The sequence below is a fragment of the Lepidochelys kempii genome, chromosome 16, assembly GCF_965140285.1.
Source record: "Lepidochelys kempii isolate rLepKem1 chromosome 16, rLepKem1.hap1, whole genome shotgun sequence".
In the NCBI taxonomy this organism is placed as follows: Eukaryota; Metazoa; Chordata; order Testudines; family Cheloniidae; genus Lepidochelys; species Lepidochelys kempii.
In genome coordinates this window covers 19,029,757-19,056,506 of record NC_136395.1, presented here as the reverse complement: position 1 = coordinate 19,056,506, position 26,750 = coordinate 19,029,757, and the positions used below count along the sequence as shown (strand labels likewise).

The window sequence follows — 26,750 nt, the reverse complement described above, 5'->3', positions numbered from 1 at the left end:
TTGGACAAGGTCGAAGGACCGCTGTCCTGACAATCATAGTTACAGGAGCTGTCAGTTTAAATGAGTTTGTACGATGATGGCTAAAAGTATCCTCTCTGTGTTGGATCAGTGGGATGCTGTATTGCTTTTTAATGAAACTTTTACTAAAAATCCTTTCATCCCAGAGCAAGTGTACATATAGTTCCCGTGATGGCTATCAGAAGTGAGGTTGTGTGGATTAAAAATAGGACAACATGCACCCTGAGATTCCTGTGTGCGCTATTTGCTAACTATTTTTCTTCTTTCAAGGACAATAAAGACTGGAATAAGCTGATTCAGGATGCTCAGAGAAGAGGCGCTATCATCAAGACTTGTGACAAAAACTATAAAAGAGATACTGTTAAAATTCTGAAGCTCAAACCAACATTACAGCGGCCACTCTCTTATCCTCCTACTGCTGCGCTGTCAGAGAAAGCTACTCAAATGCAGGCGTGTTTGGGCAATGATGGGAAGAATAAGGTCCCCAACAGAAAAAGCAGCAATGACTCTGGAATACTCTCGGCCTGTGCTGGCCTGTCAGCACAAGGCAATGGAGTAGTAAGACAGGCACCAGAGTCTCAAGCTTTGGGTTTCAAAGGAGTCACTCTTCCCACACCGGTGCAGCCTGCTGTTCGAGAGAGACCACGGGATCCAAGACTGGCTAGGAGGGCAGAAGCGACAGGGAAGGAGCAGGCCTCCAAGAATAGCAATCCATCAGCCCTGAGCAATCCAGATGTGACATTGTCACGGGGACCTGATGCATCGGCAGCCCACTGGGGTCAGATCAGCACTGTGCAGCCTGCTGTCTCCAAGGCGGAAAATTCCAACAAACCCAACCAAACTGTAAGACAGCCGGACATGCTTTTCACTGCTTCCCATACAGCCAGGCAGGACCATGACTGGAGAGTTTCTGTCTCCTCAAAAGAGGCAAGAACTGGCAGTAAAGAAGACCAGAAAGGTAATGAGTGGAGCAAAGACAAGGACTGTCGGACCCCTGCAAGCAGAAGAGCATTGGAACAACCCCCAGAGAACAAAGACTTGAGTGAGGCCAAGAGGAGGAAGGTCTCCTATTAGCTGAAATCTTTCTAGGATCAGCAGCGGCTGGCAGCCTTGCCCCCACTATATAAGCCCCTCCAAAACCTATCCCTGCCCTTAAAAATATGGACTATATTTAAAAAAAATAAATATCTAGTTCACCTGGAACTCCTTCATATTGCTACTTTTCTACTAACAGATCCAGTTTTTCCCATCCCATCACTGACTGTTGGGTGAATTCATACCTGAAAAATCATATCCTTGGAGCTTTTGAACTGAAAAGTTGGGGAATTGCGCCATATGTAATGGCAATAAGTTTGAACTATGATCCTAGGAAGTGAAGTGCTGTAAATGTTGAATTGATGTATATTTGTATAGCATACAAAATTATTTTAAGATTTAATTCAGCAAGCGTATTGCTGCTTGTTTCCGTGCCCGAAAGCTGATTTCAGAGTGGAGCAAATTTTTTTTATAAAAAAAAAAAAAAAACTGAGAGAAAACCTCACCAGAGATTTTCGGTAAGTCTAGTTTCTTTAATAGCAAATAGGACATTTTGAAAAGGCTGAGAGGGTGGTAACGGGTCAGATGGCTTTTGATTCTTTCTGAAATTCCACTGGTATCTGGTGGAAGACAGTGAGAAGGTTGTTTGTGTGCGTGAATGTTCAACAGAATTCTACATATGGTGTGTATATATATAATTTTTTTTATTTCACTTCCCCATTTTTTCATAGGAACAAAATATCCTTGGCTTATGCAGATGTGCCTTGAGTCTTACTTTTGGTCCTTATTCTTCAGCTGTTGTCCTTAGCCCTCTGATTGTGACATCAGTTTATTGCAGTTTGAGTCTATAGACTGATGGCACTAACTGTGGCTCAAGACACTGAGCTCCCACTGAAGTCGGTAGTAGTTGAGGACGGTCAGATTGCATGAGCCTGGTTAGGCCTATTGGCTCCAAGTGAGGAATAAGCAGCAGAAGTTTTTGAAATCTTTATCAAAGATCCAGTCCATCCTTGATGATGATGATGATACTTGGCTTGCTTGGTAACGGAGCACGTTGAAATCTGCAGAGATGAAAAGGCTAGCTATATAAGAGCTGAGTATGATTATTACTATTACTGGATTCTGTTTACTCTGTAGATGTAGAATATCTAACTGGTAAATGAATAAAACTGCAATAACTAATTTTTTAAAAACAAAAAAAAAAGCCCTACTCATGTGCATGTTTTCGTAACCGAACCAAAAAAAGAAGTGCAAGTGGAGTTGTTTCTAAATAGAATATGTTCAGAGTAAGGCATCAGTTGCTCTTTCAGGAATATCATGAATGTCTAAGTGTATAAAGAAAGTGAATAACATCTGTTAGGTGTACTATCTGTTTTGCATAGAGACAATACAGAGCTCATGTTTTGTTTGCGTGTGTTTATTTAGCACTTTGACGATCTGTCACTGGCTAGAGCCAGAAGTAGTGTGGGCAAGCAAGGTGCAGATTTTTTCTTTGGACCTTTGATGATGATGCAGCTCATTTTCAACTTGCAAATACCTCTACTATGGCTTTTCTAAGTTTGATCTGAGAAGAGATTACCATGGTATGCCAAATCATTTCATGCTGTGGACAAATGACACCTCAGAACTAGAAGGAAGCCATCAAACTTGCTTTATATGTGAGCTCTTGTGAGATAGAACCCAGCTTTCTTAAGATGCAAAATTAAGACCTAGCTCCATTAAATTAACGGGAGCAGGTTCTCGGCACATCTACTGAATGACTTATGCCCACCGCTGCACAGGAGGGTTTTGATTCTGTTAGCATGCTGGTCTTTCCAGTTTCACCACAACATAAGAAAATTGGGCTAAACAGTCGTGCCAATGGTTTTGTTTAGGTTTCCCTCCCGATACTTTCATTGCAGTGATTAATGTTGCCTTCTTCCTTTCATACCGACAAACGGCTGCGTGGTGCTGGTGGTGTCACAGCAAAATATAGAGATGACATAACCACTGTCAGAATAATAGGACAGTAGCCTGTGTGGTAAACTGTAAGCTGAACTGGTCTGAATTCACCCATCCGAGCTTGAAATAGATGGGTTTTACTAGCGACAGCTGAGTGCTAGGTATATTGGAAGGCTATATCTCCTGTATCGGCATGGCGCAGCTCATGACCTGCTGTTCTCTATTACAGTGATGGTAAGGAGAATAAATGGGCTAAATTCTGCCCTTAGATAGGCACAAGGAATAATGCCAATAACAGATGTTGCCCACAAAATTTGAGGGCAGTATTTCACCTCAGAGCTTTGTTTCATATGTGTACTACATTAATTGCTAGCACCGTACGCACCTTAAACTGTCATGAAAGTCGTTCAGAGTAGCGTGTGATGTAACTTGCGTTTGCGGGGAGTAGAGCTGTTAGAATGAGCTGCTTGTTGTCGCACATTAGAGATCTCTGTATAACTCCTAGTTGAGATTCATGCCCTGTGTGTATCTATATCTAGGCTAAATAGGAACACTTTGAAATGCTGTCTCCCTTATAAACCTGTTGTATCGGTGCAGTATTGGTTAAAAAGGCAGGGTTAATCAGCTAACCGATGTAGTTCCTATAGCTATGGAAACTATGCAGTGTATATTCATGTAAAAAAACTGAAGACAAAGTCAGTGTAAATCAGGGAATGCTTTTCTAACGATTAACTGGAAAACTGTTTGTTTGTCAAGCAAATCTTCGAACTCTTCCAGTCTTCTTTTTGTCAGATCAGCTGCACATTCCAGAATGTAAGTTCTATCCTGAAAATGACACTTGTCAGGTGCTGGAAGGAATTTTATTCTGATGTCTTACATTGCCTTTGTGGCATTACATCACCCATGCTTTGTATATTTTATATCTCCTGCCTCTGTATAGGGAGAAGTGATGAGCTGTGCAATTTTTACTACACAGGGATAAGTGGCTTGTGCGTGCCTATCTGGACCCAATAAATCCTGTATTACACGCACTATTGCTTAGTGGAGTTGTATAACTTCTCAATAAACCCTGTTTGATTGAGAGACTGCAGTACCGTTCCAGTTTACTCCTCAGTTGATACAAGGTTTTATTGCCTTTACTTGCTTTGTATATGTCGCCGCTTTGTCCGTCATTTCTCTGCACTAGCTCATTCTGCCACATCAGTCTGTTAATGCTCTATTTTGTTTTTGAATAAAAAATGTTTGAGTTGAGTTTGCCCTTTATGTTAAGCATTTTTCTCTTTATGCATAGCCCAGAATTGGTTGCTTTTAGTAAAAATGAGAGTTCATGTGGAATAGATTAAGTTTTTAATTAGTATTTTTCTTCCAGCTATATACATAACACTTAATGTAACCAGCAGGCAAACTGTGATCCAAGGCACTTTCTTCACTTTGAGAGTTTAGACTAAATGTATTACAAAAATAAAACCTATGCCAAGATGCACACTGATACGGTGCAGTTTTAACGTATTTTCATCTCAACTGTTTCTTTTGCCCATGCATCATGTAATCAACCTTTTAGTAGAGACTGATGAACATACATGCAATCTACATTATGTTGTTATTTTGTTTTCTCCTCCTTTGACTGATCTGGCTAATCCCTCAACTATGCAAGTAGTCTTGTACTATTCTTTCTCATGTATTTTTGTTTCAGAACTATTAAGTGGCAGAATAGCCATCGGAAGACCCCCGCCCACCCTCTTGCACGTGTATTGCCTAGATGAATCATTAATTAATGAATGTATGGAAGACTGACCGCATGTATTTTAATGTGAAGCAGTTTAATTTGGTCTTTGGACCAAATGAATTTGGAGGAAGAAACTTTAAATGTGTTTGAATCAATGGCTTCTGTTTTTTTCCAGCTCATTGGCTTAATTTTCAATGCTATAGCAGCTCCTTTGTGGTGATTGTCATTTGTTATCTCTGAATAATAGAATGGGATTCCCTTGTGCTTATAAGTGCTGAAATATACTCTGTCCAGAATAGGTGGCCTTCTTGTGAAGGTGGAAGAGAATTGCCCTTAGAGGAGAATCAGACACTGTCTGTTAAGGCGGTATCCAAACATTGCCTAATATGAGTATCTTCCTTTTGCAGATTTCACTGCAGTTATACAGGATACAGCACCATAACCTCAGTCTGGCACTCAAGGTACCTCCCTTCATGGTATCTATACAGAGGTCAGATTTACTAGCCAAATAAAAGCAATAACCTAGTTCAGAAAATGTAGTCATACCTGGTACCTTAACTTTTTGTCACTTGTGTGAAGTGCTTGGCATTTGACTGTTACAAATGCACCCAAAGCCTACTTAACTAAATTTACTGGAAGGGGGAAGGTGTTCACATGAAATTAAAAAAAAAAAAAAAAAAAGTGTCCCACTGTCAGTAACACAGATCCAGCTCCCACTGTAGCAACGTTAGGTGCTCTATAGTAGACAAGGCTCTCATGGCCATGTATTTTTAACATTTTCTGTCTAACTCTGCTTTGACTAGATCTAAACCACACGCCATTAAAAACAGCAGCAGCCCCCAGGGCCTTGTCTGCTTTCGAGCTCTCAAAGCCACTAAAACTGGGAAAGTGGTGGAAGAATTTTCAGAAGAAAAGTCTAATGTAGACAAGTCACGTGTGGCTTGCTGATTTGAAGGCAACTTGGTCCAGTGAACAAAACAAAGGAGTGGGCATTGAGGTATCTGGGTTTGAGTTGTGCTACTGACTCAGAGGGCAGCATAGGGCAAGCCATTTATCCTCTGTGCCTGTTGCCCAGTGTCTAAAATGGAAGTAATTCTTCCCCTTCTTTATGAAGGATCTTGATCTCTACTGATGCCATGTAAGTGCCAAGTATTATGTATTTCCAGGTCAAAACAAGTGATGAGGCTAGAGAGCATGTTCCAGTAAATGAAGGGTAAGGCAAGATTTATAAGTATGTTGTAGTTCCCTTTTTAAAGCAAGTGTTAAAAATGCAGGGACTTCAGTCTTTTTTTTTTTTTTAAGCAACCATTTGAATGTGCAAGCTGATAGCTATACTTTAAAATTAGGGCATAACATTGTTCTGGTGGTTGACAGCTGAAGGCTAGTTGGTCATTTGCAGACTATATTTACTCTAGCAATACCACAACAACCAGAAACATGTTTCTAAAATGGCAAGACACTCTCCTCTATGCTGCATGAATAAATAATTCAGAGATGAAACAAACTGCTATATTGTAATTGGGATTTATGGTGCTAAACCGTAGAATACAACTTCTATCCACAAAGGCTCCATTCCCAAGTCATATATAAGGCCTTTCTAAATCCCTGGAAAAATCCATTGCACTGTTTTCAGTGCAAATAAATCTAAACTAAGCAGTGAGTTGTATATTAAATGCCTCTGAAAGATGAAGCCTGTTAGCCATGTGCTCCTGTCTGCTAAGGTACAGACTCCCTTCCCATTAGTGTCCAGGAAGATCATGGGGAGTGAGAGGTAAATTTATCTTGTACACTTGTTACATCTGGTATGGTTCAGCATGTATAAAACTTGCTTTCTAGACTGGCATATGTGACACTGCCCAGTGCAGTCTTACTTAATTGCTGTATCAAGTAGAGAATTTGCTCTTCTGCAGTGGGATTCAGTGCAATCTGGACTTGAGGACCGTTACTGATTTCCGCTCTCTCCCCACTTTAAACTCCCAGATCACTGCAGAGTTGCATGGGGTTTCCTTCAGAGTCTATCACTCCTGCTCCTGGCTAACCGAGGGTCAATTTAGAGCCACTTTGCAAAATTCTCAGCAATCTTTAGAGTTCCCCACCATTATGGCCCATGACAACAGATTTTTTACATTCCTGTCCCCCTCCTTTTTCCCCCCTTACACTCCCCGACCCCAAAACCAACACTTTTTCTGGGCAAGCAAAACTGTACAAGTGTACTTTAGAGCAACTTGAAACTCTCCTCTGCCCCTGGTGCCTAAATGTGCCACTCCCAACCAACCCTTACGTGCCCCAGCAAAGCACTCCAGGTCTGGCCATGGACTAGGAACATTTCCTAGAAGATGCTGCTTTAACTCTTATCTTATTTAGAACTAAGAAAACACTGAGCTTCTGCTTTTATTTACACTTGGGGCATTTCATGAAAGCCAATTAAAGCACAAAATGTTGCTGATGGGACAAAGTGCTGATAGCATGTGCTGAGTTCCTTTAATGGTCTGTATTTCCCCCTTTCAGATAAACTGTCCATTTCCTAACCATTTAAAAAAGAACAACTGTCCTGTGTGGCTCTCACAAATTCTAGCAAAGGTAGATTTTACCTGTCTTCAGCTGAGAATGAATATGGTTAAAAGCTTTCTTGGGTGAGTGAATTTGTGCATAAACCCAAATGACTGATTTTTTTCTCTTTTCTGTAGCTATGGTGATAGATTCATACTGGCGGCACTATTTAATCATGCCAGACAACAGGTCTAGGATTGCAGATTTTTTGGTGGCTTTTATTTGGGTAAACAGATTTGTTATGACACCACCAAATAGTTAAAGTTGGAATACAATTTGAGGTAAATAGGAAAAACAAAGGTCTGTCTTAATGCTTGTTTAAAGAGGTCAGCATTTTGCAGACTGGTATAATTTTAAAAATAAACAGGCAAACCAACTTAAAACATTAATGTGAGTAGATTTTCTAGGAGGGTGCTGGTGCCTTTTAAGGATTTTTTTTGTTAGCCTTCCCACAACTAATATTTCCCTGCCTATTTAAAAGCATAAACTTTTGCTTCATGAGTGACTGCAGCTTCTATATGGGTCTTCCAGAATGTAAACATTCATCAGTAGCATGTACCTAAGATGAAGGATGTTTCTTCTTTTTGTATTATAGTAAAGCTATTTCTCCTCTGTGTGGATACTTGTCTTGCATGTTACCTTTTGTCAATATGCTCAAAGCACTGAAGTTCTCAAAGCTTTGAAAAACATTTCCTTTTTTAAACGCTGAATTTGTGATTGGGGAGATGCGTTTTCAGTTGTATGTCCTTCCTGGCTGCATAAGTGCTAAATTTTAAAATGAAAATGGGCTTTCTAAAACAGGACCAACCATAGCAGCTTTGAGTCTGTCTTTATGAGGGGACCAGAACTCCTCCCCTTGCTTTCTAACTGGCTATTTGGAGTTGTCCTAACCAAAGTCCATGGATCATTTAATTTGCCTTTGAGACAATTCCTTGGTGTCCGTGTTTTCCTATGGTTAGATTACTTTAGCGTGGCATCCTCTTCTGTCTAGGTAGGTATTTATAAAGAGCCCAATACTAGGTAATAGGTACCATGGTTTTTTTCCCTTTTTTTTTTTTTTTTTTTTTGCACCATGACTTCAGCAGCTGTAACTTGTGTTGTATCCCCCTTGTGGCTACTCTAAAGGATAACAGCCTACTTTTGTTACTAGCTAAGGAGGAGCTGCTTCGGCTCAAGTTATAGAAGCCCGTGTGTTGGTACTGAAGGTACGTGGTCTAAACCCTGCTGCCAACCTGTGGTGAAAGGGTCATAACATCATTACTGCTTATTTCTCTCTCAAGCCATGCAAGGAAGCCAGTGACATCTTTTTAAGAATGCTGTCTAATGTAATACTGCCTCCTGTCCAGCAGCCATTTGCACATAGGCTCTAGCTGGTCAGTTCCCAGCAGTGCCACCCTTGATTGTTTTTTTCCCCCCCATGGAAGCTTTGTGTTGATGTTATAAATGTTCCGACTTCCAGTGCAATAAAGCCACTTGAGCACAGAGCGGGGGCTCCAGTAGCTGTGGAGTCTGTCTGGGGAAATGGTTTTATGAAGTAGTAAATTATTTGCAGTTGCTTATAATCTAATTTCCTAGAGAAATAGTAGCAGTTGGACAAGGAAATGTGTATTTTCCCCCTCCAGACGTGCTTTTAAGGTCTTGATTTAGTTATAGACTCTCCTATAAAAACTGCTTGCAAGAATTGTAACTCATGGGGACTTTATGTGGTAGAGCAAGAACAAATGGTAGCAACAAGCAGCATCTAGCCAATTCTAGACAATGTACAGCTGCACCAAAGAAAAGGAGAGAATGCCTCTGCCAACAAGTTCATGAAGTTGGCAGTACTTAAACTCCCTGTACCTAAAGGGTCAATTCAGCCCTTCTCCCCTTCTGTGCTGGATTGAATCAAGTTCCGTGCTCTTTGTATGTGAGATCCTTCATATGAAAAAATGAGCTCAAAGGAAACAAGACCTCTGGATTTAATGATTCCATGATACTATTTTCATTGAACGAGAGAATTTTTCCTGTCTTTACTCAGGTTTTCCCCTTCTTTTACAAAGTAGTGGTCCTTTGCCATCCTCCACTGCAGCGGTGGCTACATTTCAGAGGTTCTAGTTGTATATAGTTTTTGAAATAGAGGGCTGAAAGATTCGAAGTGGTGTTGTTTTCAGACCTGGAGTACTCCCACTGCTGGGTACAAGCTATGGCTTAGAGCCGCAAAGTGGGAAGTAGGGGCGGTTCCTATATGAAGAGTATCAAAAGAGGAGAGATGTTGATCTGGGAAAGGGCAGTAGCATGATACTTTGGGTAAGGATACTAGAAATGGAAAATGCCAGTGGAGGACTGGTGGAAAAACAATTTCTGAGCTACCTCAGGCTGAAACTAGAGCATTGGAGTTGCTCAGGGAGCAAGAGATCTAAAGCATTCAGCTGGGGGATCAAACTGATTGCTCAGTTTGCAAATTATATCACGTACTGCTTCAGAATTCTCCAACCCCCTTCCATGTGGAATGTCTTAAAATACTTCCCCCTATGTAGCATGTCCATGAGCTTTAAATCCCTTCCCATATTTGAACTAACACCTGTAAGTTTACATTGAAGTCCAAGATTGACGCTGCTTGTGGCTTCAATAAAATTTAAATTCCTTAGATCTTAAAGACAAAACAAACCCCCAGAGGGTGCACCTTGGTATTTGAGTCAGAAAACACAAGAGGACATCATGTATCAAAAAATAAGTCTTTACCTGTAATTAACTTTGCACGCAAAGGAAAACATGGTGGTCAAGCAGCAATTAATAGTTGCTTTACTGTAGGATTATACACCAGAATCAAATGCTCATAGTAAAACGTCCCTTTAGGTTGTAGTCCTTTTATAGCATTTAATTCAAACAAAAATAATTCTCTACCAAAAAAGTATTTGAACCGTACACTATACGGAAATGCCTGGATAAGACATTGCACTCTGCTATACCATGCGCACAATGGCCTTTTTGTTCTGGTCAAGTGCAAGAAAAGGAAATAAAAATCCAACAACAAAAATACAAAACTTAATAAATTCCGCAACTAGATTTGTAGGCAACGGTATCCCTAGGGTCCACCAGGTCAACAATGAAACATGGGAGTATGTAGCAAGGATGGACCAAAGAGTCCCCCAGGGATGCCTTGGACTCCAGTCTCTAGTGCCATGGGGCTCTGGAGCAATTAGGACTGGCTCTTTCAAAACAAGAAAGAAAATGAAACTACTGAAAAGTTTAAAAAAAAAAAAAATCCTTGGATTGCGGCACTGTTTTGGCAGGGTCCCCCACGCCCTGGAACCAGAGCCCCCTGTGCGAAATGGGGAACGAGTCACTGCTTTTAAGGAAGTGTGTGTGACAGGAGTCCTTTCTAATGATAGTAAAGTACTGTCACTTCTGCACAACGGCTGTCACAGTTCTCGCCCTGCAGCTCAGCAGCCAAGTCCGTGTTGCAGCCACCTCTGTCCGGGGCGCGGATGTGTGAGCAAGGCTGCTGCTGGTGGAGTGACAGGAGTCAGCCCCTGAGATGCTGTGCCTCCCTGTGGACAGGGGTCTGAATGACGTCATGGAAGTCCTAGAGTAAAGGAAGGCTGAGGAGGTGGTGCTATGGAGGGCTACCTATGACCTTAGTCTCCTTGCCTCCTCTCTCCCCCCGCCCCCTCTCCCTCATGATGCACCTTGACTTGGCTCCCTTGTGTTTGCAATTCAGAAGTCCAACAAGCGTCGCAGCTGGAGGATGAGTGCACTAATGAGGAAGAGGGTTAGGCTGAGGTATGTGCTGGAGGCAGAATTGCAGGCCTTGTTGTCAGAGTCACACTTGGATTGCTCACACAGGACGCCTTTGTAGCCAGCAGGGCAGATGCATCTCTGGTTCTGGTAGCAGGTGCCACCATTCTGGCAAATCAAGAGCTCCTCGTCACAGACATTGGCTGCAAGGTGAAGAGGGAAGAAAGAACACGGGGAATTACTCCTGGATACCTACAGCCCTGGGGCCTTAAGATTCTGCCCTGTGCTATAACAAAGGTTTATTGCCTTCAATTTAATTAAGGGGTGTTGAAGGCTACGCCACTGGGCTGCCATCAGGAACAAGGTGTAGCTGAAAAAGCCTGGGTTAAAACTGTAACTAGAATGTGTGGAAAGAATAGGAGGACTTGTGGCACCTTAGAGACTAACAAATGTATTAGAGCATCAGCTTTCTTGAGCTACAGCCCCCTTCGTCGGATGCATAGAATGGAACATATAGTAAGAAGATATATACACACACCCCCATAAAGAGAATGTGTAGGCTGGCTTTTGCTCAGGTCTTTTTTCAGGCCCTTGGTATAAATCCAATTGCCCGGCAGCACCAGTGCAAGTCTAAGGCCCCAGACTCATAGGAAAACACCGTGGCTGCAGACTCTGCAATAACATAACATTAATGGGGTGGGACCTCAGTATTCCACTGCTGTTCTCTGAACAGCCCTATAAACTGGGCTCTCTGCAACTACCTCCAATTGGCAGCTGAGCAAGTCTTGCTAAAGACGACTCCCTCCTGCTGGCTCACTTCATCACTCCTGTTCTCTGGCCATGCCGGAGTAAGGGCTTTGCCTTGCCTGGGGATCCTTGGGACAGCACGCTCTAGCTCATTCCACAGCTGTCAAGTACAGTGGCTTTATGGCTGCTGCTGTGCATTTGTTACCCTGCTACTACCCGCCGGCCTGCGGTACTTACGAAAACAACCCTGTCTCCAGTAGTAATTGGGAAGGCAGTCGTCACACTTAGGCCCGGAGGCACCTTCTCTGCATTCACAGTAGCCAGTCTCATTACAGCGGTCGTGCAACGACCCGATTTGATTGCAGTTACATTCTGTCCAAACACATGGAAGCTAGTTACTACATTAGACTGTGCACACTGAGCGCCAGGGAGCTCTCCGTGCCTTGCTGACAGGGCCTTGAAAAGGGCTAGCAGTGTGAGCTGCCCATTTAATCCTTGACTTTTAGGAGCGAACTGTTACAAGTACTTTACAAGTACCCCACCTTGCTCTGGGCTGCCTTTCCGCCACAGCAGTTTATACCCAGAATCTGCTCTACCTACTACTAAAATGCAGCTTGTTCTGGGCTCCCCAGAAGTGATGGGAAGGAAAGGCATATTTTGGCCAAGCTTCTCCCCTTACGCAATGTACCACTGGCTCAACGTCCACACACGAGCTTGGATCTCAGGATTGTAGCTGAAGGGTTGACCACACCAAACTACCTGGAAGTCCATTTAATTGCCTCAAAAGTGAAGAGGTGCTCTGAGCCTCTGCTGTCGTTCGGAGGGAGACTCGGTATTTTCTAAGTGGATACTCAGCCCTCGGTGTCAGGGGGGTGGGTGGTATTGATTCGTATTACCTCAGGGCCTAGCAGTGCTAGTGGTAGACCAGGCCCTTGTTACGCCAGGCACTGTACAATGGCTTCTAGGGCATTACAGATCCACCCCACCTCCCTCTACCTGTTCCAACCTTCTTGTGCTAGAGATTTGGATGAGCTGCTCCAGTTTGGTGGCCAGTGTGACCCAGAGCTCGGGTGCTACCCGCTCTGCAGCCTCTCACTCTAATTGGGAACCTCTGTCTCCAGCTGTCCTTTTGTACTCCATTGGAGGCCAGCAGGAGTGGGACTGATTGCCAGGAGAGCAGTTCCATGGAGGTGGCGGAGGAAGTAGATGGGGTGTTGGTTTGGTAGCCCTAGAGCTGCAGAGTTGCTGGGTAGGGCGCATGTGGCTGTTGCCGCTCACCTCAGGGGCGGGGGCGAGGTAGCTGGGCAAGGGCCTGGATTCTGGATGCAGTTATGCCACTGATGCTAATGGGGTGACATTCGTGTAATGGGGTGCAGACTCTGCCCTCTTCCGCTGGAGCAATAGGGTGATGAGTAAAAGGAGGAAAATGACAGAAGAGAAATGGAGAAGGCCCAGTGCCAACCTGCTCCTTGATTAATTCACATCAGTCCTCCAAGATGTGACTCAAAGCCTCCCAGCCGGGAGCTGGTGTAAAGCTCAGAAGAGAGACGTTTTACTCCGGGCTTGTGGAATGTTGGCGGCATGGGGAGAAGGGAGTCCTCATCACTGGCTCAAACGGGTCAGACCCAGCAGCAGCGCTGTGTTGCTCAGAGGGACTGGCAAGAGCTGAGCCTTTCTCAAGGCTGAGTGAATTAGTGCCCAGTGGGGCAACAGCCCCAGGGATCATTCAGAGTGCGTGCAGTGGGGAAGAGCACAGCAAAGCTGCAGTGACTACCTCCACTACTGAACCGTGCCATGGGTGGGGATAATCCAGCAAGAGCCGGATAGCTGGGGCTGGCAGCTAGGCTGGCTCAGGGAAGTGGGGATAGCATATCGGTTACTGTGAGTTTGCCCGTTCAAATCCGGGCTTGCTTTCTAGGACAGTGCAAGCTTCCCCTATCCTGGGCTGTCAATGAACCTGACCTGAGCTGGAGCTGAAAAACCTCCTTTGGGAGAGACAGAATTATTTCGTCTTTGAGGCCCATTTACCCCTTGGCCGCTCTGTGCCGATTGCTGACCAGAAACGGGATGGCCACCAGGCTCCGTTCTCTCAGGCCACCGAACAGCCAGCGGCTGGTAACTACTTTCAGCCGTTATTAATTTCAGCCACGTGTGAAGCAGCGACCTCGTGAAACTCCCCAGAGAGCAGTGCCTGCCCCCCGCCCTAGCGCCCCAGCTCCTCACCTATGCACACGTTCTCGTCGTCTAGCTCAGCCGAGCCGTTCCGGTAGAAGCCAAGGCGGCAGTGCTGGCAGTGCTGCCCCCTGGTGTTGTGTTTGCAGCTGACGCAGGTCACCACATTCAGGAAGTCGATGTAGCTGCAGCGGTTGGAGTGGCCATAACACTCGCAGTCTGGGCGGGAGAGAAGCGAGAGAAGTCCCTGGCATGCGGTCATTCCCGTGGCACTGGGCCAGAATGGCCATGCACCATCAGAGTTAATAAGGCAGTGACATGAATCCAGGGGACTCAGGTGGGTTCTCTTTTGACAGTACAATCCCTCCCTCCCCCACCCACCCACCCCCCAAAAAGTGGAGACAGCCAGCTAGGTTGGTTGTGGCTCTGTGCTGGCATGTGGGTGATCAGGGTTTGAGAGTAACTACCCTGCTCTCACTGCAGGAAAAAGCAGTTTTTTAAGGCCTTGTTCCTCAGGTGTAGATGGGTACACAGCCTTCTAAGCCACAGGCCCGCAGTTTTATTTCCAGGAGCAGGGTTTTTATCAGGGCGACAAGTGAGCGCTTTTGTCCTCAGTCTCCATTAGACACACCAGAGGATAAGATGGCTAGCAACGTCTGTCTCGTGGCACTGACAGCATTATGGCTCAGGGCGACAAGTTTGCCTGGGGAGCTTGAAGGGATAATGGGGAGCGGACTGGCACAAGAGAGGGGCCGATGTGTGTCTAGTCCACATTGCTAGTTCCACCCCGCTTCAACATTCCGCTGTCATAGGCGGCATTGGTGTGTCCCTAATCACCAGCAGCAGAATAAAGAGGCTGAAAGGGGCAGAAGGTGCAGTAGAAACAGGCCCAAGCTGCAAAGGACAGACCAGGTCTGACCTTTCCCAGTAGTTGGGGGATTCTGGAGATTTGGTTCAAGCCTATCTTGACTGTTAGTGTAACACAAAGGATGGCAAGGAAACAGAATGCAAGTGACAAGTTGACATGCGCTGGGGGGGGGGGGAGGTGATGGGGAAGGGAGTGAGATCTGCTTCTATGAAAGAGCCAGGCAGGGTTTTCCCCCACAGTTCACAGTGCCTTTGAGATGAATTGTAAACACTGAATCTCAGTGAAATAAATTTTGCCTCTTCAGTTAATGTTCAAGGAATCTTCTAATTGGGTATTGGTGGCTGTTGTAGGTGTGTGACGGTTATTTTATCATAAGGATTCTTTCTTATGATAAATAGCAGATGTATTCAGAGACAAGTGTAACTGCTAGTCTTCAAAGTGTCTGACATCTCCCTGACCCAGGTAGGTGGTGTTTGTGTTTTTTAAAGGTGAGGAAAATCTTGATCACAGAGTTAGAAAGGTCCCTCCAAAGCTTGCAGTGTCTTAGTTTCAGTTTTCTGTTTTCCCACCAACCATCATTTCTCCCTCTTACCTCTAAATGTTTCAACAGGTGCCACTGGGCCAGAGCCAGATTTGAGCCTGATGAGTTTGGAGATCTTTGAAGCCGCTTGGAAAAATTAAAAACATGCTTTTTCTCATCACTTAACACACATTCACTTCCTACCCTGCGGGCGAGCAGCTCTGGTGCTAGAACAATAATGGAGTAAGCCAAGAACATCACGTTGGCATCGCTGAAATCTATTTCTGCTCAAGACAGCTGGTGGCTTTCTACATTTCTCATTTGTTTTTCTTTTCCCCCTAAAGTTTGGTGCATAAGAAATTCCACCCATAAAAGTGCTCTATTGCACAGAGCTCAGTGAAAAGCAGAGTTATTGTTCCTGGGTCCTGCCCACTGCTTTACCTACGTGTAGAGGAATGAATCAGGTTAGACAGTCAGACTAAAGATATACAAGTCTAACCATTTAAAAATACCTCTTTCCGTGGACTCCATTTAATGTAGGTCACCCCAAATAGCATACAAAAAGATGTTAGCAATTTATAGACTCAGACGTGGAGGACTGGAAGGGACCTCGAGAGGACTTCTAGTCCAGTCCCCTACACTCAAAGCAGAACTAAGTATTATTTAGACCATATTACCCAGTGTTACCTCACCCAATTAAGACTGAAAGAGCCACTGCTCTAAGGCTTAGGACCAGGCAGGGCTCTCCTAACAGCACCCAAACTACCCCACCAGCCAGCTAACGTACTACAGCAGGAAGTACCTGGCGTCTTTGCCTGCTTCTTGCCAGCAGAGCGTGCTGTGTGTCCTGGTTTGCTCTTTGGAGCAGCTGCATGTGAGATTAAAAAAAAGATACAGCTCAATGCTCAGGAAGAGAGAGGGCATTCCCAACAGCAGTGGAAGGTAAGTAGCCGGGCAGCCCGAGAAGGGGACTTACTCGGAGCTGTCCCAGCAGAGAGAAACATTTGCTGCTAACATGCCCTTTATAGCAGTACTTCAGTGCATTACCATAGCGATTACATTCTTGGCCTTTGCTTCCAACGAGGGCTAATGGGTTTCAGTGCCTGGGATGCTTTGTCCTTTTTAAACCCTAGCAGGGATGAGAAGAGGCTGACAAACAGGTTTGCTGCCTGGGTGGGGGGCGAGCTATAACAAAAAATCAGGTAATAAACTTAACACTGCTATGTTCGTCCAAGTGCCCACACTGTGCTCCGTGCTGCACAAGGCGGAAGATGACACGTTCTCTTCCCAAGGAGCTTCCAGTGTGAACACAGCTACAGAGCTGTCTCGCTAAGGATTCCACTTTCCTTTACAAACATTAAACTTCACAACACGCCCAGGCTGTGGGAAAGGGCCAGTTATCCCCCACTTTGCAGGTGGGGAAACTGAGTCACGGGGGGGGAGATAGTGGTTTGGTGAAGTGGGAATCCCAAGGCTGAGTCACCTGTTCTAATCACTAATTCAGGCCCACCCATTGAAAGCATTCTGGGACCCTAACACTCTGAGCTGCATTTGTCCCAGGGCTGTCCCCCTCACGCTGGTGCCAGCCTTAGGTAGTGTAGCTACTCACCGCTTACCTGCCCTATGGGAGTTCTTAGGCCAAACAAAGTACTGTCCACACTCATGTACCCTAAGGGGAAAGTTCACCCCAGTGCAAAGGTGTCAGGGAGATTCAGGGCCTCCTGCAGACCCTCTGCACAGGGATGAATTTTACTCTTCATTTCTGTTTAGGAAGAACAGTCAATCAGCCAGCAAGAGCTGGAGCAGGAGCCCCTGTGAGGTATAGTTTCAAATATGCTTGAAATAGACTTAAAAAGAAAAAAACCCAACTAACTTGTTTCCTGCGGGAAGGGGAAGGAGATGAGACAAGCCTCTTTCATTTGACAGTAAACAGCCTAACCCCTCTCGAATTACAAACGGCTCACTAGCAAAAAAGCCCCAGCCTCACACTGTCTGTCTCTCTGTTTTTCCTGCGCATAGCGGTTTCATAGCTGGCTTTCATCTGAGGAGCACCAAGCACTTTACAAGATCTTCATTAGCAAAGCCTCCCAAAGGCCCTTGGAGGTACAGTAGGTGGTGGTAGCTCTCTCTTACAATGGGGACACTGAGGCACAAGGCAGTTAAGTGACTAGCGCACAATCATATCGTGCATCAGGTGTGGAGCTGGAAATAGGCTCTAGGAGGCCTGATGCCCAATACCTTGTTCTAATCAACAGATCCCCACGCATTTCTCCCAACCCATTGCTGCGCTTATGACCCTTCAGCCTCCCACCTTGCTAGGGTCTAGGATGAGTGTCTGCAGCACCAGGTAAAATGGCCCACTGATAGACGATCACGAACCAACCAGCAAAGTGACACCAGTGAGCGTTATTTTGTAAGCAGCGGATGCTGGCTGAGTAACACCCCTACCCCATCCCAGCGGCTGTCAGCTAAAAGGCTCACTGTGCGTCCCTTCATTTCTGCCATCCCTGGGAGAAGCTGTGTCTCTCAGCAGATGTGCTTCTTTCTGAGGGGGAGAGGGGGAGGGATGTTGTTTCACTGCATCATGCTAGAATGGCAGTGACCCCCCACGAGGGCAAGCTCCCGCCTTACAGCGCTTCAGAGGCATGTTCCTAACAGCATAGCATGGGTGCAGCTGCTTAGCTCCTCTCAGCTGCCCTCTCCAACCAGGCAGATGGAGCCACGCACCTCCCAGCGCCTTTGGGCTAGATTTAGCTCAGCAGACTGGAGGGGAGGAGGACACTGCAGGCTGCATCCCCAGCACTGGCCGGGATGAGGTGCCAGTTACAGGCAGGGCCAGCTGCTGGATCGGGCTGCCAGCCACAGAGGCACCAGGAGGGGATGACGCAGCCTGTGTAGCCAGACCACTAGGCCTCACATAGCACAAATCACAGCCCGGGGCCTGTTCTTAGGCCCAGACAGGCCTTGTCCCGAAGAGCTGCTGGCAGTATGATGCCAAGCACAGTGGGGCCTCCGTCCTGCCTGGGGGGACGGTAGGCAGTACCACAATATACATCATAATAATGAGGCCTTGGTGACAGGGAACAATTGGCCGGGCATGGAGAGGAATGGTCAGCCTTCTGGCTGCTGGTGAACCCTCTACACCGGTGACAGGGGCTAGTGCTCAGAGAAGGTGGCTGGGAGCCAGCCCCCCGGCAGGGTCCTTCCCCTGCTGTAACACGCCCATTGTGTAAAACGCTGGCAAGTTACTTAATTGCCCCGTGCCTCAGTTTCTGCAGCTGCAGCAACTTTTAAGTGAGGACTCACTTGCCTTTGCAAAGCACCTGTTGAGCCTAAGGTGGCCGACGCGAGGGCGAAGAGTTACTCAATGACAGAAAAGGAGCACTTGGCCAGGCTGGGGTGCTGGGGGGGGCCACTGCAGGGTTGCTGCTAGCAGCCCATTCTCCAGTGCTTTATGATACTGCCCTCTGGAGAACAGCTATGGGGTTAGCCAGGACGAGAAGAAAGGCTAAAAGACACACTGAGGGCAGCCAGGCTCTGTCAGGCAGCCTGTTTGCTGCAGTGCTTCCGGCGATCATTTGGTCCATGCAGAGAACAAACAGACAGTCACCAGAGTCTCCCAGGTGCCTCTGCACCTGCGTTTTGTTACTTCTCGCCATGTGCCGCGGGCCTGAGTTTCCATCCTGACTAGTTTCAACAGCAGCCCCATCAGAGAAAAGTGAACCTGGCAGGCAGCCCAAGCTATTGCGAGCCCTTAGGCAGTTGACAGCCCTTGAACAGGTGGGCTGTTTCCTATCCCCTAGCCAGGTGGCTTTAGCCTGGGGGGGAGCCTCGCTAGGCTGATGTTTCCATGGTGACAGAGCCCCAATCCTGCCTGTGTATTCTTTTTGATCAGCTGTGATCAGAGCAGTTCAGCTCAGTGCTTCTGTCTGGCCTCTTCTCCCACTGTCGCTGCTCACCAGGCCGGGGGATTGGCACAGGATGAAGGGCAGTGCAGCCAGCAGAACGCAGCCCCCCCCGCCCCCTACACACACCAGAACACCTGCACGCCTTTGTGCCAGTCCCCAGGGCCGTGAAACCCTCCAACTCAGTGGCATTTAGGCTCAGCAAACACTATGGTTGATTTTGGGGGGGGCCTTTGACAGGACTGTTCTGAATGTAATTTGTGGCGAGGTGGGGGGGCTGCAGAGGTAACAAGGCAAATAGCAGGAGATGGTCCCTGATGTCCCACCCCCTAGTAAGGGATTGAGGGAAATAGTCCCACCGGCTGCCTATTTCCCTGAAAGAGGGATGAGCCTAAGTAAAAGAAAAGTGAATGAACACTTTGTGGGGGAGGAAGCATGAGGGATTGGAGACACCCCCCCCTCCCTTCTTTCTTAATACTTGGGGGGGGGTCACACGGGGAACCTCCAGATCCCAGAGTCAACTCTGATGCCCTGGCACCTCCCCGCCCCCCCCCCCCAAGCCCCTGTTTGGCGCAGCACGGCAGGCCGGCACGCTCGGCCAGGTTTGGGGCGAGGTAGTGTCTGTAACACAGGCTGGGCGCTCACGTCTCTGTCGGCCAGTTAGTTGTACCTGGGCACAGTGGGTGCGAGAGGCTAGCGCAGTGGTGCGTGCACAGTTGGGCTTTACACTCACTTGAGACAGCCTCAGCCGCTGAGGCGTGGTACAAGGCCATGTTAAAAATCAGCCCCCGGCTTCTCCGTTGCTGCAGCTTGCAAGGAGACTGGCTTTCGCTAGACGCCTATGGCTCTGAGGAACCCAAAGGAAAAAAACTGTCTGGGGGGTTGGGGGGAAGGTTTAAGAATCCAGGGATCAGCTAATTAGGCTTAACTATGTCAGTCCAGGGTGGCCGATTAGCCTAATTAAACTAGCCATTTGATTGGTCAGGGGGAGGGGCGTGTGGCATTCTCAGCTGCAGCTGGTGAAATCTCTTCTAAATACAGCACCTGGGGCTGGTATCTTTTCAGTTAACTGGGTGCAGGGCCACAGCTTCTAGCTAGGAAAGCAAAGCTCCAGTCCAACCGGGCATCAGGCTGGTTGAGGGAACTGGTTCCTGTATATTACTGGCAACCAGTATGAGGACCTGGGAAAGCACCTCCCCTCCTCCCTCAGTGGGTTCTAAATAAGCTTGTTGAAAGGTCACCAACTTTATCTCATTTTAAAAAATGGGACTTTTCTGGCATCTCCCACTCAGGGCACTCCAAGTGATCCACAAGCATGAGTGGATGTAGAATCACAGGCACCCCTCCAAGGTAAGCTGCATCACCCCCTTTTATACAGAGGGGGAAACTGAAGGTGTAGAAAAGAGAAGTGACTTGAATATGGTCACATTAAGTCAGTGGGATAGCCAGAGAGAGAATCTAGATCTTGCAGCTCCTCAAGACCATCCTTCTTCCCATCCCAGTCTGTCTTCATCCATTGTTCCTACAAGCTTACGAAGAAAGAGCTCCAGGATACGGGCTGAAGAGCGTTCGTTGCCTTAAGGGGCTAGTCTAGCCCGAATCTCTTATGGTCCGCCTGGGAATTAGCTACCCATTGTCGGCTCCTCCTAGTGAGTCATTCTAATAACTGCTATGCGTCTGCATTTTATTGACCTTGGAAGAGAACCCCCTCGCTCTGTCCTTGCTTCCCTTTGACACAGGCTCCGAGCCCGAGAGCACCTCCTTACCTCGGATGTTTTCAGGAGGCTCCTGTGGAACAGGTTTGGGTCCAAGCCTTGTTGGGTTTGCTGGACGTCGAACAGCTTGAAATGGCACCAACAAAGAAAACATCAGCTTAATGTAGATACTGTATTTGTTCCTCATAGAGGCTGTGCAGGGAGCTGATTCAGTCAGACACATTGACTCCGAGGGTGAGCAGTATCAAATTTCTCTGCCCCCCCCTCGCAATTTCTAAAAACCATCATCGCTCCATGGACATTAGGATCTTCAACAAGGGTTAGAAGCAGTAAAATTACCTTTCCTCATGCAAGGAGCTGCTGGGTTGGCTGGCAGCATGGCTATTCTACAGACTATACAGGAGAGGAAAGCTGTGGCTTGAATCTCACCAGCTACAGAGGATCCTCTAGCCACCATTTCTAACTCCTTCCTTAAACAAAAGGGATGCCTGTTAGCTCACTTGGCAACAGTCCGAGTGGTAGAAATTTAGGTTGGTCTTGAAACACTTTTAACTCCACCCAGAGAAGAAAGCATCTGTCCCTGTTAATTGACAGAATGCAAGACAATTACTTTCTTCTTGTTTTGTTTAAATATCTTCAGCTCAGAATCAGCTGGATTTCACATAAGCAACTCAAACCTGATGAACAAACCGCAGGGGGACTATTTGAGAACACAGATCTGAGGGAAACCCCCTCACGGTGGTCAGACATCACTGGGAGCCCAGCCACTTCTAATGTACCTTCTCAGGTGATAGTAAATCTTAGCACTTATATAGTGCTTTGCATTCATAGATCTCAAAGCACCCTGCAAAGGTGGACATCATTAGATCTATTTTACAGACCAAGCAACTGAGACAGGGGGAGGGGAAATGACTCAACCAAGGTCAGATGCAGATGCAAAGGTAGAACCAGAACTCGGGGTCCCAATTATTCCATAAAGGCCATTAGGAGGACCCTACAGATCTGGTACACTTTCTATCAGCACAATCTAGCATAGATATGGATAATATGTATCCATCTCTCCACACACAGTACCATATCTACGTGTAGTTTAGAGCTGGGCCCAAGCCACAAAGATTTCAAATGCCCCAAAGTTGGGGCAGTGTTTGGCTTCAGGTTTTTGGCTTGACATTGTTATGGAGATAGGGACCAACAGTGAACTCCAGAACTAGGTACGAATTCCAGCCCTCCATTCCAAACCCCTCGCATTTCCAGATCTTTGGTTTTCATGTGGGCCCAACGCTAATACACATTACCTTCTATATTAAAAGGGATGCTAATTTATACAGCAGGAACTTGTCAGGAGCTCATCGACTGGGAAACAGGGTTGGATATTGCCAGTCTGCTGCCAGCACTTAGCATATCCGTATGAACCAGGAAGGAGGGGCACTAGGCAAGGTAAGCTGAGCCTCAGGCTCCAAAGCCCAGCATGCCAACTCCTGAGATTCCCTCATGTAGTGTATACAGCGCACCATAGTCACATACGCACAGGGCAAGAAGCCAAGGAAACATACAGAGTCTATGCACTAAACAACACATTCCTGACAATTTACAAAGTTACTCCATTTTACAAACACAGTTTACAAACTCAAGAATCTACTAGATTTCCAGGATCCAAGCTGAGAACAATCTCTTCTACCATTTATCATCTTCATCTTTCATGTATATGACTAAACCCAGAGGCTCAGTCTAGCTTCTTCACATTACCAGTGGAGTGCAGGGCATAGACAAAACCAGAGCCTTTCCTAGCTGGGCTAGAGAGAGAGATGCATGGAAAGCCGAGCTATAATTCTAGTAACAAGCAATTTCTAAGCATCAGTCCCTACGTGGACTGTACTAGCCTGTTATACCAGTTCAGCAGCATGTCTCCTACCTTCTTTGCCAGGATCAGCCTTGGACTGGGGGGCGCCCACCTGCAGTGGGGCAGCTGCCGATGAGCTGGTGAATTCTTGCAGAGGTAATATAAGAAAGTCACATTACAAAAGGGGTTGAAATAGCCTTGGGTTTATGAGATGAAGGGCCAGATCTCCTGCTGACATAAATTGGCAGAGCCCCATTGACTTCAATGGAGTGACACAGACTTATTCCTGCACCTATACAACTGTGCAGCTTGCAATGTTTCAGACACCACCCACGTTAGGTATGTACCACCACAGGCATTCCTTCATTTCTGAGGCCTTCGCCACTAGAGGCACTGTGGGATACTGACCAAGTGCAGAGCCAAGGGCTATAAAGTGTAGAGATCGACTGCAACACACGGTCACTGGGAGCTGCAGGTGTTCTGCCCTTCTCAAAGTCAGGCCAGTTGTTTAGGTGTCTAGATAGGGATTTAGGCATCTAATTTTACACACCCATGTCTGACATTTTTGGACTCTAAGTAGCTTGACAAAAATTACAGGAAATTGGCAGGGTGCTAGAACAGTGTTTATAGTGTGGGTGCTGAAAGCAGAAACCATTGTTGGAAACCATTATGGCTTCAAGCCAGGGGGTGCTGGTGGACCCCAAGTATCCCCAGGTTCAGTACCCCTGAAGTTGGTATCAGAGGCAAGATTAGAACTCGGGAGTTCCTAACTCCCAGGCCTGTGCTTCGGCCTTGCCTATTTTCTGAAAAATCAGTGAAAGAACTCAAGAAACTACTGCAAAGAAATTAAAACAACAAGATGGCTGCCCATTTGTGTAAATAACTCACTCGTTGAAAATAACTCTCTGTGTGCCCTCCCCACTGGGTCTGTAGCAAATCCTAGTGCCACAGTTTTGTTGACAATCTTCATTCTTGTGAGTGTACAAACCAGGAAGTAAAATGAAAAAGCCCTCTTGTTAACTTCAAGCTTCAGTTGAGTAACATAAGGAAGAGGAGAAAAAAAAACACCCCTCAATCTTTGCCAAATTTTAAAGAACAAACCCAAGAAGAAGAGAAATGTGATTTCCCAGCCCCTATTAGGGGATTATAAACAATGCAGAGTAAGAAATATATGACCAGCTCTAAAAGTAGGTGACAGTATCCTTTTCGTTGGGAAAATGGAAGCCGATTGATATTAATATGGTGTTAAAGAGAATATGAAAAAAGCCCCTCACTAATTGGCAAGGGTTTAATTAGTCACAATAAAAAAACAGCCCTTGAGGCATTTTGCTTTTTAGTCATTCACACACACCTCCACTTGTTCCTCTTTACAGAGTCAGGAGAATTATTAATGCTCTTTATCCCAAGAACTTTTCCCTTGTAGCTTTGTGACATTCACAGATGGTTTTACATTTCAGGGGTGGGTGTGAGGTAAAGACACAAATTTCTCCTCCAGACCCTCTCAGTTAAAATTAGAGTACAGCAAAAATCAGGACGGTCCCATCACTGAGCTTTTTCAATGCAGACAAGACATGTTCTAGGTCTTGTCTATACTGGGGGAAGGGGGTTCCAATAAATTGGACGTTTCTTACACTCTCTCAGTTGTGGGAAGCATTTGCTAAGTGCATATGAGCCTCACATTGAGAAAAGGCTGAAACTGGATTGTTCAAACATTAGGAAGCCAACAGAAAATAAATAAATACGGAAGTGGAGTAGCTAATATTTATGTAGAACCTATACAAAACCGATGTTTTGCACTCCACTTCTGTGCTCCTTCTGCTGGCTCTGTCAGAGCAGTTAACCAACAAATTGCTTTTCCCAGAGCTGAACTGATACCATTGAGATGGTTGGACCATGAACCAAAAAAAAAAAAAGAGAGAGAGAGGTAGAGAGAGCTGGGGTTTTTTGATCACCCCAAATCTGGGGAAAGAATGTCACTGCCTGACAATGGAAAGCAGAAAATCTGATGGAATCTGACAAATTTCTATGAGGAAATAGGAAAGGTAAATTAACAGATTAAGTAAAGCACTTGATTAATTTCTCTTCAGCTTGACTCCTTTAGTTTCCTTTAGTTGTCTCTCCCCTTCAGTGTCCTTTGGCTGAGTTTAGTTTATGTCCCTGTTGGGGACACTGGGGCATGGCCACTAGGTAACTCGAGGGGATGGAAGACCACGAGTGTCCTCGGCACTGGGTGCCGGCAACATCCCTATGTTTTTAAATGGACGCTATTCCCCCTCCCATCTTGGATTTGCTCCTTGGCAACATGAAAGACAAAAGAGGTTCATACTAACACACAACCACAGCTCCACTTTGACCACAAAGAACAATACAAGCGGCTAAAAGGAGCAATCATCTAGTGGATCTATGCAACTTGAAGATCAAAACCAAATCTAATCTGCTCTTCTAGTCTACGTTCCACATTCTTCTCCCGACTGCTGCCAGCTAGTACATGACAGCACAAATGGGGAAGGGGGGGAAAATCAGTCTAGCTTTAAATACCTGCTTTTTTCTGCGTCTGTTGGATAGGCACAGAGGCAGGGAGCTCAGCTGGCTGTTTGGCAGTGACTGCTCAGGGTGGGAAGCAAAAATTGAGAGGGTAAAAGAACTGAACACATGCCAAAAGAAGGAGAAACAGCACAGAGACAGGGAAGCATTTGAAAGGAAACTTTATAAATTTCTTCGTGGCTAACGCTGTGTTTAAAGTACAGCTGGGACCTGAGCAGCAAAATTCAGACCTGGATTTTGAACCCATCTGAAGGGGCAGGTGGAGAACGCTGGGGTTCTGGCCCAGCTCTAGGAGTAACTCCACTGACGTTAATAGAGTTGCACTGATTTTAAACATATTTAGCAGGGCCAATCAGAATTAGGGCCTTGTCTTTGATTCCTATATGGGCCTAGTCATGTACACGTAATGTATTGTGGCCACATGTGTGCAGGCCATAGCCATCCATGGGGATCAAGTCCAGGACTTTCACACCCTTGCCATTTCAGCTAGAGGAGTAACTCAGTTAGCTGTCAGTCCGTAGCAGGCTGTTTTTCTCATCAGGACCAACCACGAGATGGAATCACAATGACACGCATTAAGTAGGCAGAGGAACAAAAGAGGGAACAAGAGGCTCGAAGCTCAGCCCTGCCAACCCCAATCTAGAAACATGGACGTCGTGTTGCAAATTTTGCAGCCTGGCACCAGTTAATTCAATGGAAGAAACCAGTTTTGCACAGAAAGTGGGTCACAGGTCACCTGCTCTTTTTGACAGGCCATTAACACATGGGCAACTCTCTGGAAGGGTCATGTTTAAGAACAGCTGGGAGTCTCATGCAGCCCTTGGGATCATAGTTTAAGCCTCTCTTCCCAGCAACCTCCAGTCATAGATGTTGTTCTTCAAAAGCTTTGGAGTCACCCTGAACCATCTGGGCCTTGTGGGGCTAGAAAGGCCATGAGAACAGGTTTTATTGTTGGCATTTGTTCTGATCTGGATTAGAACCTAGAGCTGCAGATACTGCCTGGGAAAGGAGAAATCATTAACTGAAAAGTGAGTGGTGTAAACCAGAACCTTCAGAGAGGGGCTGGTTCCAGCCTAGAGAATGACAAAGGTCCTGTGTTCAGGGGAAGATGGTTTGATTCTTCTCTCAGAGCTGTTCACCCCTCTCTAATAGAAACATGCAGCTTTTCTGCCATCTCCCCCTTCCCTCCCCTCCCATCCCCTCTGCTCCCCCCCACTCCTCGACAGACCCCAAGCATACCAGGAAGCCAGGGCAGCAGATCATTAATTGCACCATAAGGGACAGATGCTCAGCAAGATGCTCCCTCTCTCTCTAACACACACACACATGCACGCGCGCGTGCGCTATATGCAAAAGCATTTCTATGGTCAAATATGGATAAAAATCACATGACATTGGGTACATATTACGTATATGTAACCCAAGTTTCATTATTACAGGTATGTAGATAAT

At 46.1% G+C, this 26,750-nt stretch overlaps 3 protein-coding genes across 10 annotated transcripts in view; 1 reads left to right on the top strand and 2 right to left on the bottom strand.

Annotated features, from left to right (window-relative positions):
* The window catches only part of SETX (senataxin), a 49,327-nt gene extending 44,452 nt beyond the window's left edge, over positions 1-4,875 (top strand). For 5 of the 6 annotated variants that reach the window (XM_073313820.1, XM_073313819.1, XM_073313818.1 and 2 more), the window contains one exon: positions 289-4,875. In XM_073313820.1, the coding sequence (XP_073169921.1) occupies positions 289-1,092 (804 nt within the window). In that variant the 3' untranslated portion in view covers positions 1,093-4,875. The remainder of the gene's footprint in view (positions 1-288) is intronic. The other variant, XR_012155212.1, reaches the window with a different exon arrangement.
* GFI1B (growth factor independent 1B transcriptional repressor) overlaps positions 1-19,437 on the bottom strand; it is a 528,613-nt gene extending 509,176 nt beyond the window's left edge. The window contains exon 1 of the mRNA XM_073313867.2: positions 19,419-19,437. The gene's annotated coding sequence lies outside the window, so the exon portion shown is untranslated. The remainder of the gene's footprint in view (positions 1-19,418) is intronic.
* Positions 9,971-26,750, bottom strand: part of NTNG2 (netrin G2) — a 72,599-nt gene continuing 55,819 nt past the window's right edge. For all 3 annotated transcript variants that reach the window (XM_073313846.2, XM_073313845.2, XM_073313847.2), the window contains 3 exons: positions 13,958-14,125; positions 11,972-12,106; positions 9,971-11,190 (listed from right to left, as the gene is read on the bottom strand). In XM_073313846.2, coding sequence (XP_073169947.1) covers positions 10,967-11,190; positions 11,972-12,106; positions 13,958-14,125 — 527 coding nt within the window. In that variant the 3' untranslated portion in view covers positions 9,971-10,966. The remainder of the gene's footprint in view (positions 11,191-11,971; positions 12,107-13,957; positions 14,126-26,750) is intronic.